We start from the raw sequence: 13,870 nt of genomic DNA, 5'->3' as shown, positions 1-13,870 counted from the left end.
TGAATAAACTGCACATAATGTACCTTCTTCCCCCCTGCTCTACCATGAATGTACCTTTTCCTACTCATCCTTTCCCACTATTTCTTTGTAGAGCGCGAGGATTTGATTGCTCTAAAATCCAGATGAACATCTCATTTCTCCTCAATTATTTAATAGCATGCCGTTTCTGTGCTGCTTATTCCTGCAATTCTTTACCCGCAGCACAGTGAGGCAATCAGAGCTTTTCATTATAGAATCATATTTAAAGTTACAGGGGAGAGAGGCGTGATGCTTCATTTTCTTAAACTCCTCCCTGATTGGCTGAGAGAAAAAAGGCTTTTAGTTTTCCATGATAATTTCCTCTCTCGCTCCTGAGGCTTTGAAGTTCAAGAGGAGAGGTGACATGACAAAAGACAGCAAGGGAGGGTGGGGGCAAAGCTTTTTAAATGCACACAGGATTCCAATGTGGTCTGCCTCTACGGCTTAAGAGTCTGACTTCAGAAATGATCTGATAGAAAGATGTACAGCAACACTCTGGTCCATTTCATAAACATAACTTTACTCTGTGCCTGACTTTAAACACAGTTATTTTCTCTTAAAAGTCTTAGAACCCCACTTGAGACAGCAGGCAAAGAAATAGCCTATTGTAATGTTGCAACTTAATACAAATACTCTCAAAGAAAGAAAGAAAGAGAGAGGAAAGTATCTGTACAGGAATGCTTGCAGCTAATGATTCTAACTGTCATTATTGCTGACAATAGTCAACGTTACCTAACTGCTGCTATCAGCTATTACTGCCCCTCCAGTGTGTCACCTTAGCTAACCATCGTATGTTCTTGAGTCCTTGTGTCCTTGAAGACATTAATGTTACACATTTTCAGAGTAACCTTTGGTCTACTGGTCGACTACCTGAAATCAAGAGAAGGTAGGCAGCCAAAATAAAGGAAGAGGTGACGCAAGAACAGAGAAAGACAAGTTGATTCAGAAAGACACAAAGAAACGGAGGAGGAAGATATGACAAAGAACATAATGAATGTAAAGCAAAGCCAGGTAGAGACAAGGCCGAAACAGATCAATGCCAAGAGCAAAAGGCAATTTACCTTGAGTATGAGTGGTGAGCTGGGCTTCAGCTCCAGCATGCCTGAGGGGCTCAGAGGTTCAAACACGGGGTCCGGGTGGTAGCTGAACGTCTCGTTTACCACCAGCACAGAGCGCACGTCATCCATGACAAAGCCGATCTCATCAGGACTGCTGCCCGCCTCAGAGAAGCTTTTGTCAGATCCGGCCACAGAAGGCGCCAGACACACCATCACAGTGTTGTTGACAACCGTGCAGTTCTGATGGAGGAGGAAGAAACGTTGAGAGAGGACGAGTGAGGGGGGAAATTGAGAGGAAAGGAGGGAGGAGAAAAAATTGAAGAAGATAAAATTAATAAAATGCAGTGATTTTCTTATTAAAACAATTTGACGTGTTGGAAAGAAGCTGCTTATTTTCATTTCATACCAAAAAAATCATGTTAACTAAAACATAACCAGCAATATATATATATATATGATGACTGAAGCCGTGTTATGTGATATGAGTGATTAAATGTCTCCGTAATGACATAATGAGGAAGAGGCGGGCTTAATAACATCAGAGTTGTAATCAGTGTTGATATCATCTCGAAAATCCCCTGTGGGGTTTGACACCAGAATCACTGTGCGGTGTACAAATTAGACAAAGTGACACACAGAGAAGCAGGAGAGGTCAGTCTGTAGCTGTTAACGATAACACAGCATGGCTTAAGAGACCTTTGCATAGTTTCACAGCATGTTACAGCCTTACATTATGTTTTATATGTCAAGCACTAACTTGCTCGCACACAAAAGGTGTGTAAAATCCCACAGAGACAGAACAAGTCTGTGCGTATAGGTCAATGGAAACATTAACCAAGCAAAAATAAAAATTGACTGCAGAGAGGGGGACAAAGAAAAAAAATAAGTGATATTTTTACTTGCAGCTAAGAGGAGGAGGAGGAGAGAAAAAGGTTAGCTAAGCCCTGTGGTGTTAGGTGAAGAGAGAGGGATTTGCCAGAGCTGCTTTATTGCTGGTTGACATTTCAAAGGTTAAACTGCTAAAAGGAAATTCAACATCAAAAACAAACAGAAAATGGGCCCTTGGCTGGTTGACCGACGGGTCAGGTGTGTGTGCTTGTGTCTGTATCCCCGGAGTGTGTGTATCGCCTGAAAATCAGCTTTTCCACCGAGGGAAGTCAACGGGGAGACAGAGTTAGAAAGACACCTGTGTGTCTATATTGGTCTCACTCAGTCTCAGTTGCCAACTCAAGTCACTGCTTTTTTTTTGTTTTGTCAATAAAAACTGTGTGTGGGTGTCTGGATTCCAACCACTCACATTTTCTGACTTGGCAGCTCCATACTTGGCTCTCATTTTGGGCTCCTTGATGGTGGCCAGATTGGTTCCAGTGATGGTCAACATGGTTCCTCCGCTAAAAAAAAGAGAAAAGAAATGCTTATTGTAGACAGAATTAAGACAACCACAATTGTAAAATGTTTCTGGGAAAATAAAAAGGAATTCTATGTGCACTTCTCAGTCACATATTCATGTATGCCTGCTGTTCTTTCTTTCTTTGAGGGTCCATGAGCATACACTATTCAGCAGCCTATCAGTAGAGATAAATGTTAATAAATCTGTTCTCTGTGGGAGCCAAGAGGGCCCTCCAGTTGGCGATTTAGCATTAATGCTCGCTCCTGCTGTAGCCTTTTTGCCCGCTTACTCATGGAAACCCATTTTCAGGTAATGACAGTAATGCTAAAGCCCTTGCATGAATGTTAAAAGCTTCTTTAAACCAATATGGAGGCTGCAGGGAAGAATAAGTGAATATGTCGGATCACTCCTGTAAGTTGAAGCTTTTGGCCACTTCTCAGCACCTCTTGAATCAAGGGAGATTGTTTTCTGAGTGTTTAAAAATTGCACCGTGGGATATTTTGTAGCGTGAGATAAAGTCAGCAAACACACTGCTGTCAGTGATCTGCTCGGTAACCTTTTCACCTGTGACCTATTCAGCTCTTTGTGACGGTGATCAGCACAGACATGGGTAATATGGGCGAGAGTCCTATTCCCCCACACTGCCTTCCCAACAGCCTCTGCTGGCCTGAGAGGCTGAACTTTTCTGATGTGAGCCGCTCTGACAGCAACTAAATAAGTTAGCATACAACCTAAAAACTAGAGTGGGATAAGCCTACTGGCACTGTGCGTCACCACTGGCTCCAATAAAAAAACAAAAACAAAAAAAACAATACAAATGATTTACTGCTGGTATATTACTTTTTTTTAAATGCAGACCATGAAAAGAGCATCTTGTGAAGCACTGTCGTAACACTTTTTAAGAAAGCTCTTTTGCAAGAACATGAACCGTTTCAGTATTTTTTTTTCTTCTTGCACAAACTAGAAAGTGATGGCATCTGAGGCAGGGACATGTGGGCCAGTCTTAGGCTCTAAGGTCCAAATAGCCCTGCAGAAGGACTCATTGGATGAGGGGAAAGTAAGACCAGTGTCTTACTCGGTACAAAAGTGCATGGGGGTTTGTGATTGGCTCAAACTAGGGTGGGGGATATAGATGTGGTACACACGAACATAAAAAGGATTCATTCAGGAGATATAAATAGAAGCTTTGAACATGCATCCAGACTTGACAATTACTTTTTATCATTACTGTGAAGGATATGAATATTTTTCCACAAATTCAGTCTACATTACATGGCACACAGTTTGAACTGTACTTCACTTTGTAAACATGGTGGAGGGTAATCTCTGCAGTGCCATGTGTATGTGTTGTCAGCCTGAGAGCCTCTTCCGAAAAGAGAGCAAGTCTAAGTCTTGTCAGAATTGTGTTCCGGACAAGGCAGCCTCAGCGCTGTTTGAAATCGCTCCAGCAAAAGGGTCACTAAAGGGGACAGGGCGACAAAATAGCTGGGTAAATAAAAGCGTGACTGGCCTGGAGAACCGTGCACCTCCTCCTCCTCCTCCGGGAGCGCTGAGTGAAACACTAAACACAAGCCTGGTACAGAGGTCATTTCCACCCAAGGCTGGAGCCAATGCTTTCATTCCCACCTTTTCTTCGCCTACATTCAACCTTTCATTCATCCCACTCTAAATTAAACTTCTCATCAACTCACACCTCTTTGGCATGATGAGAGACTTTGTCTCCCTTAAGAGTTTGAAACATGGCTCCCATTTCACCTCCTTCCCTTGTGATGCAGCAGTGCATTGTTACTCTTTCTCCACTATGATTCTCTTTGAGAAATATAATGTGGTTCACGTAAGAGGTGATACTCCCAAATAAAGACCTGACATACACTAAATACATGCCAGTTTTGATTAGAAATACCACTTTGATTTATAAGGTGCAACGTTACTGTACAAGAACAAAATAAGAGGAAGGTAGGAGAGTATTTGTTTTGTTAAAAACAGATTTTGTGATCATAACATACAACTTGTGCAGTTGATTCTCGTTTACTTTTATACTATCATATAGATGTATTGTTTGGCCTTCAGCCTTCATTTGTTATGTATCCCCAAGTTTGGGATATACCCGTTGAATATCGGCTTGTACTTGATAATTTTAAGGAAATTAACTTTAATTTTTAGGTATATGAAAGTCAACAGCGTGTGTGTTTTAGTGTGCATGTGTGTGTCTATGTGTGGTTTCAGTTTTGACTGAGCTGAGGAGAAGAAGAGTTTCTAGGTCATGCAAGCGAGCCCATTAGCTCTTCGAGGCTCCAAGCTTTTTTTTTTTCTCTCCCTCCACAACACAGCTCGTGTTTGCACAGGAAACCTTCCCGTGGCTATGCAGTCTCATTTCAATAAGTCAAATAATATTTAAAGATACATCTCGGCTGCAGCTCATCAACCAGCTCTGCTTCAGGAGTCGGCTTTACAGCTGTTCAAAGATTTACTCTCGGAACTTAGAGATAAACAGAATAGATAATGTGCCTTTGAAAAGCAAGACCAGTGTGAAAATGGAGAGGAAGGATTGTTATATTTTCCTTCTGTACTTAATAAGCGTATGTTGGTAGAATAATACATTCATCACCTTTAGCATAGAGTTCATATTTCAGTTCAATTGGCTATACCTCTGAAAGGAGACTTTAATGTGGTGCACAACCAGCACTAGGATGAATTAAGTATTGATGCATTTGTATCAGTTCTATAGATGGACATAAAGCAGAATGTTGGAGTAAATTACAGATCATGAAATCATCATATGACATGCAGATATGTCATAAACTTAAACTTAAAGTAGAGTAATCCATGCTAATACTGCCCAGTTTAAAAGTCTGTCCTCTGGATCAGTCACTTCAGATAAGATGTATGTATTAATGGGAATGGATACAAGTAGTATGTATTAGTATTGTAATGGCTTCTAGCTTTGACACAACATACAAAGCCAGGTTAAAACTAAAGTTTTATCTCAACCAGACGAGCTGTGGGACAGGCTCTGATTGTGTCCTCACCTGGCGATACTCCAGTCAGGCTCGATCTTGAGGATTGTTGGATCGTCTGTGTAGTTGAACTTGACCTCTGGGTTTCTCAGCTCAGCAGCGTTAATGTCCACCATGACTGGGGTGTTGCCTGAGGTTAGTCCCGCCGGGGTCACACACACTATCTCCTTGCTGCTCCGCCTGGAGGAGCATGCGATAAAGGGCGCAAAGAATGACAGAGAAGAAAAACAAAGTTAGATGTTGCATGGAGAGGTCACTGAAGGCTTCGCTTGGTGTGGACTCGGTGCTCCAGTCCCTTCATCAGTAGGTCTGGAGAGGAATGTTGAGAATGTAGGTGACTGACAAGTGATAAGACTATGAGATAGACACAGAATAAAAAATCCCACTTTATCGCTTTAATCACCTTTTAATTATTTATGACATGCCACCAAAAAACAGGCACACACACAGAACTGTGACATAGTCGCCTATTTACAAGGCCAGCATCTTTCAGTCTGTCCAGCAGTGGTTTCATCAGCTTGACTCTCACTCAGTAGGAGAGTATTGGAGTACAGTGCTGTACTTCAAAGCTCTATCTTCTCTCTCTCCCTCTCTCCCTGTATGTCTGTCTCTCCTTCCCTCCTGCGCTTTCTCTGGCTGATAGATCTGAAGTGGCAGATCAGGCTGGTCGTCTCTCTGTGTGATGTAACTCCCTCCCTAGCAGACAGGCAGCCAGCTGTGACCTGCTGGGAAAACTTTGTGCTGCTGCCAGAAACTTTGCGCTCCACTCCAGTGGCTCATTGAATCCCCCCCAACCCCCCTTCCCCCTGTGTCGACCAGGCAGTGGGTTGAGGGCTACCTATGAGATAGTGTGTGTACACTATATGTACTAATGTGCAGTATGGGTGTAATCAGTGTGTTACGCTGGTGTTGTTGCAGTGTGTGAAGGTCTTTAAATTAGAAGATTAACATTCAGTAACTGTGTGTTTTTTGTCAACTGATGTCCTAAAATGCACTACCCATCTGTGTCAACTGGTGTTAATGCATTGTGAGCAAGTGCGTAAAGACGGCAAAAGAGAGCAAAAACAGGGACGTCTTTGTCGGACACATTCGCGCCGTCTCCAGGGAGGCAACAGCATCCTCAGAGTGAGACAGGACTGGAGAGAGGGGATGAAGATAGAAGAAAAATAGAAGGAGGAGGATATAAAATTTAAAAAAAACACAGCCTTTCCACATTCCGCTAGTGCCGCGTTTCCATGGCAACCTCTTGCACAACACTTTCGTCCTCAAGAGCGCCTGTGGTGCCGCATACGGATTTTTTGACAAGGTTGCGGCCACACAAAAGAAAGCCAAGAGGGGATACAGGGAGAGAAAAGAGAAGGGAAGGAAAAAGGGGGTGCAGAGGGAGATAAGAGGATGAGTGACTTGAGGTAAATAGGTTTTGATTAAAGCGGAGGCCTCACTGAATACAAAGACACATTAAAAGAGATGGACTTATCCAGTTCATTACTTGGGCCATAAAGGTTATTGCTGCTCAGTGAATTAAAGGCCAAGACTATTATGTTCACCTTTCTCAGGATGAGCTACAGAGCTTTAAATTGGCCTTTACTTTTTCTTTTGATATGATATAAAAAGAACTTGATAGGTTCCAAGCTCATTATCTTATGCTGTCACTTGTTGCCTGAAAGAAAGAAAGCACTATAAGAAAAACTCTGATGTCGTAATGAGTTTGTTCTAAAACAAGAAACAACAGAGATCGTTCACCAGAGTTCAGTTTCTGTGGAAAATGTATACGAGGAGGGAAGACATTCTGTTTCAAAATTCCTTTATGACAATAAGTACCATGACAATAAGTACCATGCCCAAGCACGTTTAACCCCCGAATTTGTTTAACCAGTGGGAGTGCTCAAGCATGCTAGACTACCTTGGCCCTGGCACTGTTGGAAGACATGTGCTTCGGTACAGTTGCTCATACACAAGCCTAGGTACGCAATGTGGACATGACCAATGAGTGCAGGCCTAGTGTGACTGCGCCCTTAGTAAAAAAAAAGGGCTTGTTTTAGTTCACTGATAATCTTTTCTGAGAGGTTTCTTTCCACTGCCATCTGTCAGACAGCATACATGAGTGGATTTAGTCCAGACTTCAGTTTACTGCCACTTTGCCAAGAAGAGACTCAACGAGACAAAAGACTTCTTGGCTTGAGGAATTACAGTCATATCAAACTGGATCCTTGTCTCTTCTTGAAATCCTGTCACAATCTCTTGCAGAGTGAGTGACAACCGAAGATAAGGTGGAAGATTATTGTTAAAATAAAAAAAAGGGAACAAAAATGACACATTGAAACATGAGTTCAAAGCAGGAAAATATGAGTTACAAATTAGGAGCAACACCATATCAGTGCTTCTATATTATAGTCATCTCTTTCAAAATGTGGGTCATGCACTTAAGCCATTCACAGCACCAATGAACAATGATATCAGCTTTCCCGAGAATGACTACACTGTCATTCTCACAATTGCTGTGAATTACAGTACTGCAGGTCATCCACTTGCTGACTGCATTCATCAGACCTGCTGCAAATGAAAGGAAGCAACCAGGTAAAAGAGATTTTTTTTCTTTTTCAAAAGGAATAATTATTAAATGCTGAAGAACAGGAAAATATGGCAGATTGCAGGAGTAAAAAAGAAGGGAGGTGAAAATTACAGTGCAGCATGATTTGTTTATGTCTGCAGAGGAGCATAATCTAAAAAGAAATTTCAGAGTGAAAAATGACATTTGAATAATTTCTCTAGAAATCACCTGGAAAAACAAACCGTAGAATTAAAAGGTAACTTTAACTCACCTTTCAAAGCGACATGGATGAAGTCCTATCTTTACAGATACAGCGCTTCCTGCATTGAGATTACTGCCATTAATGGTGATTCTTGTTCCTCCAGACAGTGGCCCAGTGGAAGGGGATACAAGGGTAAAGTATGGAGACTGAGGAGGGACACAAACAGGAGGTTTAATTAAGGCTGCAAAGCTTCAACAGAGATGCAATCTAATACTTTATTTAAAAAAAACATCCAAAGAGCTTTTATTTAAGATGCAATTTTACTACACTAGATCATCCCTTACCACAAAGGTGAAGGCCTTGGTGGACACTGCTTTGTAGTCCGGGTGAATGCAGTCCCTGACGCACACTTCTACCTGAGCGTCCTGCACCCTGTAACCTGTGGCATCGTTCAGCCGGCAAACAATCCTGCAATGAGGAAAAAACGGACACAAAAAGGTGAGTTCCTGCAAAAATAAATACATGACTTTGTCTGCTTGACAATAAGACAGCCATTCCAGGATAAAAAAATGTTCTTGGCTGAAGACGGAGTAAGTGAGGGAAAGAGATAGAGAAACAGTACTGAACAGATGATGGCGCAAAATTTTTCTTCTGCTCAATCCAAGTCCAAGAAAATGTACAAACTGTTTCGAAAGCCTTGTTCTTGAGTATAACACAAAGCAGAATAAATGTTAAAGTAAAGGAATGCTGCAGTGCTAAGACAAGGTGTGTGTGTGTGTGTGTGTGTGTGTGTGTGTGTGTGTGTGTGTGTGTGTGTGTGTGTGTGTGTGTGTGTGTGTGTGTGTGTGTGTGTTCATGAGTGTCTCTGCATTAGTGCGCAGTGTAAAACCATCAGCATTGCACTTGGCCTTGGGTGCTGGCTGGCCAAACGAAAAACCACTGGAGAGATGATTGAGTGAGGGGAAGGGGCGGGAATGGCAGTGTAGCCCACGGGGAGACACACACACACACACACTTCATGTTTCACCCACTGGAGACACACTTGACTGTTAATTAGCCAGAGCGAATGAATAAGACAGAGAGAAAGGGTGAGAGTGCAGAGGAGAGAGAGGGAGCAGAGAAAGACAGAGAGTGAGAGAGAGAGAGAGAGGGTTAAAGAGAGAGAGAGAGGCTGAGGCTGATTAATTGAACGAGCTCATATCCTGCACATCTCCTCAGCTTCCCTCCCTCCCTGAGATGAGTTATTAACTCTCCTGCTTCCATCCTCCCTGCAGGTGGCCATGGCAACTGCAGTGGCGATGAATTCCACATTCCGATGCTGCTCGTTTCCATTGTTTTTATTTTCCCTTTCATTTATTCCCCAGGTCTCCCTCTGTGACAGGGGCTACCATTAAAATGCTGGACAGCTCTCAGTTAGAAACGGCAGCTTCACTTGCATCATTACCGCACAGATGACAGGTGGCTACATTGAGCTGTTATTATGTGGTTAGAAAGACAGAACATTCATGGTACATTTGCGAAGATGGCAACAATATAATTTATAACTCCCTCAATCAAATTACTGAGGGAAATGTGATGGTAACAAATTATTCATGAGCCAAATTGTCACCTGGAAACTAATAAGGCAATGGAAAAAGGATACCAGGCTCTTTTTTTATCCTCATTACTGGCAATGATTTACTTTTTTTCAATGTGCAATCAAATCCATCTATTGAATAGCTGAGCTGAATGACGAGTCTGCTTATTAAAAAAATGTTTTTTCTTGCACTTTCATTTCACTTGGCAGGCGTGGCAGAGAGACAAATAAAACGGAGACGAGAACAATGTGTCCACATTTTGTCCAACAGTTAGTGAACCTTTCTTCTCTCCAGCGGGTGACCTTTGAGCTCTGCTGTCAGTCCCCTAACCCCATCCTGTCTCCTGTGCCACAGCTCTGATGGGGTCATAGGAATGACGAGAGGAACTGGGCCACTAATGGCACCGTATGGCTAACATCACTTTTAATTAGCATGACAGCCTTACAGCCAGCCGCACCCTCCTCCACCTCGTTCTCTGGGCGCCATGGCAACAGGCCAATGCTGTGTTACAGGGCCGACGGGGTTAAACGTCGACACCTTGGTGGTTTTTTGGACGTAATCGCTACACTGTAATGGACATGTGGTGGAGAAGAAATAATCACCTCATATTAGGCTGCTGCTACATGAAGACGCAGTATGTACTGTGTGAACAACATATGAAGTTATACATTATAAATCAAGTCTCAAATGTCACTGCTGAGTTTTTACGCCCATTTCGAGGACACCTGCCATCTCTAGAGAGCACTGCACAGCATTCTGTTGTCCTGATTGTCAAACCATCAAAGTCACATTTCTACATTTTCTTCTTAGTGAGAGAGCCAGTGTGAAAACTAAATCTGCTGGGATTGTGCTGCAAAACTCACATTTGTGTACAAATGACAGCTACATGCTTGGAAATAGAATATTGAGGACACCTCCAGCAGTGACGAGCGTCCCCATTTTTCTCCTCGCTCTAATGTGTCTTCTATGCTTCCGGATGAATTCAACATAAAATAGAGAGTGTGACTCATCCAGTAGTTTCTCAGAAGGCCCTGATCTTTCTGCGGGGCTGTAATAGCAGCAGAGCTAGCCTCACACAGGCTGTGGTTATGAGAAAATACGTTGTGCAATCTAATTAATGAATTTCACCAATATTCTTTCAATAGAACTTGAAAAACTTAAGAGACATTTATGAAGGGCAACCCAAGAGGTCATTCATGTTCTATAGACAGAGTAACTTAATAGACATGATTGTTTTCTGTTGTTCCTGAAGCTAAGCTTTTCTCGGTAAAAAATGACTACAGTTATAAAAATTGAATTAATTTAACAACAGCAGTGATTCAGAATTTCTCAGAAAGTTGTTGAAAAAACTAAATCAGAGGGAGCATTCACATGAAACGCTGTCATTTGAAGAGAGTTTGGAAGATATATATATCAACCCCTTCTAATGGCCAAACCTTTTTTTCACAATAGGCCAAACCAGTTCTGATTAAGGTCTTAGCTGCACAACACCCGGCAGCACCAAAACGATGATGAAAAAAAAAATGATGCTAGCGATGAATTGGTTTTGTTTGAACAAGCAAAGAAGTGTTTAACCATTGAAGGGTTACCACAAACAGAGGTCTAAGAGAGAGGCAGTGTTGTGCTTAGCAGTCTGTGTCACGTCAATATTGGACAAAGGCAAGCATGGAAGTAAAGAATCTGAGAAACAGGAAGGTTTGGTGTGAGGGGATGAAGACACGTACTGCTCAGCACTGATGTACTGGTCCTCCTGAGGGTTGCAGGCCACCTTGCCGATGCGGACTCCACTCTGGATGTCTTTAAACTGCAGACCCAGGTTCTCCCCTGTGATGGTCAGCATGGTTCCTCCCTGCCTGGGCCCCGTCTCTGGAAACAACTGGATGAAAAAAGAAATTAAAGAGGACATATGTTAGCCAGAACAAATGTATGTGCCTATTGATTTTCATCCAAGGCAGTAAATCATAGAACATATACTGTATGTCTGCATGGATGACAGTTTACTTAAGTCATTATGGTCACCATTCGTTGTGAATGGCTAGGATACTTGCTACCTCATTAAGGGAGATGAAAAATGACCTTGGATTCATTAACTCAGCCTCAACTCAGTCAAACATTCACAACCTGCCAACTCACACACTTAACCTGGACCCACCCATCAAGCCCTCACTTACATCTCTCATTTAACCTTGTGACGATTAATCTACTGAACACAATTACTCCACACGGCGACCTCTGATCCCTCTCCTTCCCCTAGAGGTCTGCAAAAGGTGTGCGGAGGTGCTAATGGCTACCCGAGGCTAGCCCAATCACTAATCACCGTCCCATTCATCCAGCCGACAGACGCAGACAATGGCCCCTTTGGTAATCAGTCATTACTAGCATAATTAGGGCTAAAGCTAATTGGATTAGAACCTGGCGGGGGGGTCATTTGTCACAGCAGGTTGGGACTAGGGCGAAGGGGGATCAGACGTTGGTGATTGGGTGTCTTGAAGTAGGGCTGTGGGTAAGGTCCATCTTTGACCCGGCTTGCCATAAAGAAAGGATAAAATGAATTACAAATTAAGCTCCCATTCTTATTCTCAGTCATGTCCCCGAAAGAAAGAAAGAAGCCCTGTACACGAAGAATACAAGTGCAAAACGACTGAAGTATTCAAATACAATTAGTGACCCAATGATTTCCCTTTATGTTGATCAGTTTCAAAGCTAATAACATTTCTGATGAAAAAGAGCTGGTTCTGTAAGCTTGGCGACGTGGTGACTTGTCTGCTTGTTTGTTGTAGACCAAAGTGCAAAAACAAGGCTTGTTCCCTCGAGCAAAATACAACTGCTACTACCCAGACATTCACAAACAATCCAGATCTATCTTGTTTAGTTTAGACGGATTAAAAAAAAAAAGATGCAGATACAAATTTATTTCAGTTAAATTGAAGCTAGCTGTTTCATTCTGTTTGCAGTCTTCGTGCTAAGTTAAGCTAACTTGCTGGGGCTAAAACTTAACGGGAGAGTCTATCATCACACACAAACCCTGGTCAAAAGGGAACAAGTTCATTTTCAAAAAATGTTTGAAAATGAACTTATGTCTTATTTAAGTGTAATTCAACATCTGATTTAAGTGTAGCGTATGTCTCACATCTAAATTAGATCAACTCTCTTAACCTGCTTTCTACATTTTTCCATCTTCGTACCTGACAATGATCTTCAGCCTAACATCATTATAGAAAAGATGGCAGGCTAGTAAAAGCCACAGGTGTTCAGGACACCACTAACAGAAACACACAATGGGAACAAAGCCCACTGTCATGTGGGCCAGAACTGAAATGCCACAGTGATAGAATTAAGGAGTGTTTTTCCATCTTACACAGGCTAAGCTTCTGATGAACATCTCTCCTCTCTCCCTCACCCTTTCCCTCTCCGTGTTTTTTCTTTTAATTCACTCTCTGTCTCTTTGTCAATGCGCCTGAATGCATTTATTTCAGATGGAGACAAAGGAGTGAGTGGCACACAGTGGTGCACCAGTCAGAATCTTCAGATATGGTAATCAAATCTTTTTTTTCCCTCCATAAGCACCGGCTTATCAAAACACAAACACACACTCATATACAAGTTGTTGCATCCACAACCAAACAAGACAAACAAAAAGCCCTTTTGGATAAAAGCTACCAGCCTAAACACTCGCTCTATTCTCCTCTCGCTATCACAGTGCCCAACACTCATTCAAACCCCCTTTTTTTTCCCTCTTCGTCTCCTCTTCCTCCCGTTGTGTCGGAGGCTTTGTGTGAGGCCTATTGTGGCTGGCTGAGCAGATAGCATCTGTTAGTTATTGGAAAAGGAGCAGGAGGAGGAGGAGGAGGAGGAAGGGAGCAGAGGACACACTAAGAGATAGTATAAACATGGTGAAAGGATTCTGAAGTTGATCTAGTTGTATGAAAGCCTTTCAAAAAAAGTCACAAACAAACTGATGGAGGCATAGAGTGAGTGATAAACGGGGGTGTTATAAGTGTTTACCAACAAATGTTAACATGTAGCTAATTGAAAAAGGACATTACTAAGATGTGTA

At 42.3% G+C, this 13,870-nt stretch overlaps 1 protein-coding gene across 4 annotated transcripts in view; it reads right to left on the bottom strand.

Annotated features, from left to right (window-relative positions):
- The window catches only part of LOC109994546 (plexin-A1), a 179,669-nt gene that overhangs the window by 25,029 nt on the left and 140,770 nt on the right, over window positions 1-13,870 (bottom strand). For all 4 annotated transcript variants that reach the window (XM_065954584.1, XM_065954585.1, XM_065954586.1 and 1 more), the window contains exons 13-18: window positions 11,538-11,689; window positions 8,581-8,704; window positions 8,306-8,442; window positions 5,496-5,663; window positions 2,374-2,467; window positions 1,080-1,316 (exon numbers count right to left, since the gene is read on the bottom strand). In XM_065954584.1, coding sequence (XP_065810656.1) covers window positions 1,080-1,316; window positions 2,374-2,467; window positions 5,496-5,663; window positions 8,306-8,442; window positions 8,581-8,704; window positions 11,538-11,689 — 912 coding nt within the window. The remainder of the gene's footprint in view (window positions 1-1,079; window positions 1,317-2,373; window positions 2,468-5,495; window positions 5,664-8,305; window positions 8,443-8,580; window positions 8,705-11,537; window positions 11,690-13,870) is intronic.

This window comes from Labrus bergylta, chromosome 5 (genome assembly GCF_963930695.1).
Source record: "Labrus bergylta chromosome 5, fLabBer1.1, whole genome shotgun sequence".
Classification (NCBI taxonomy): domain Eukaryota; kingdom Metazoa; phylum Chordata; class Actinopteri; order Labriformes; family Labridae; genus Labrus; species Labrus bergylta.
The sequence above is the reverse complement of the archived record's forward strand: the minus strand, read 5'-3'. Positions and strand labels throughout refer to the sequence as shown.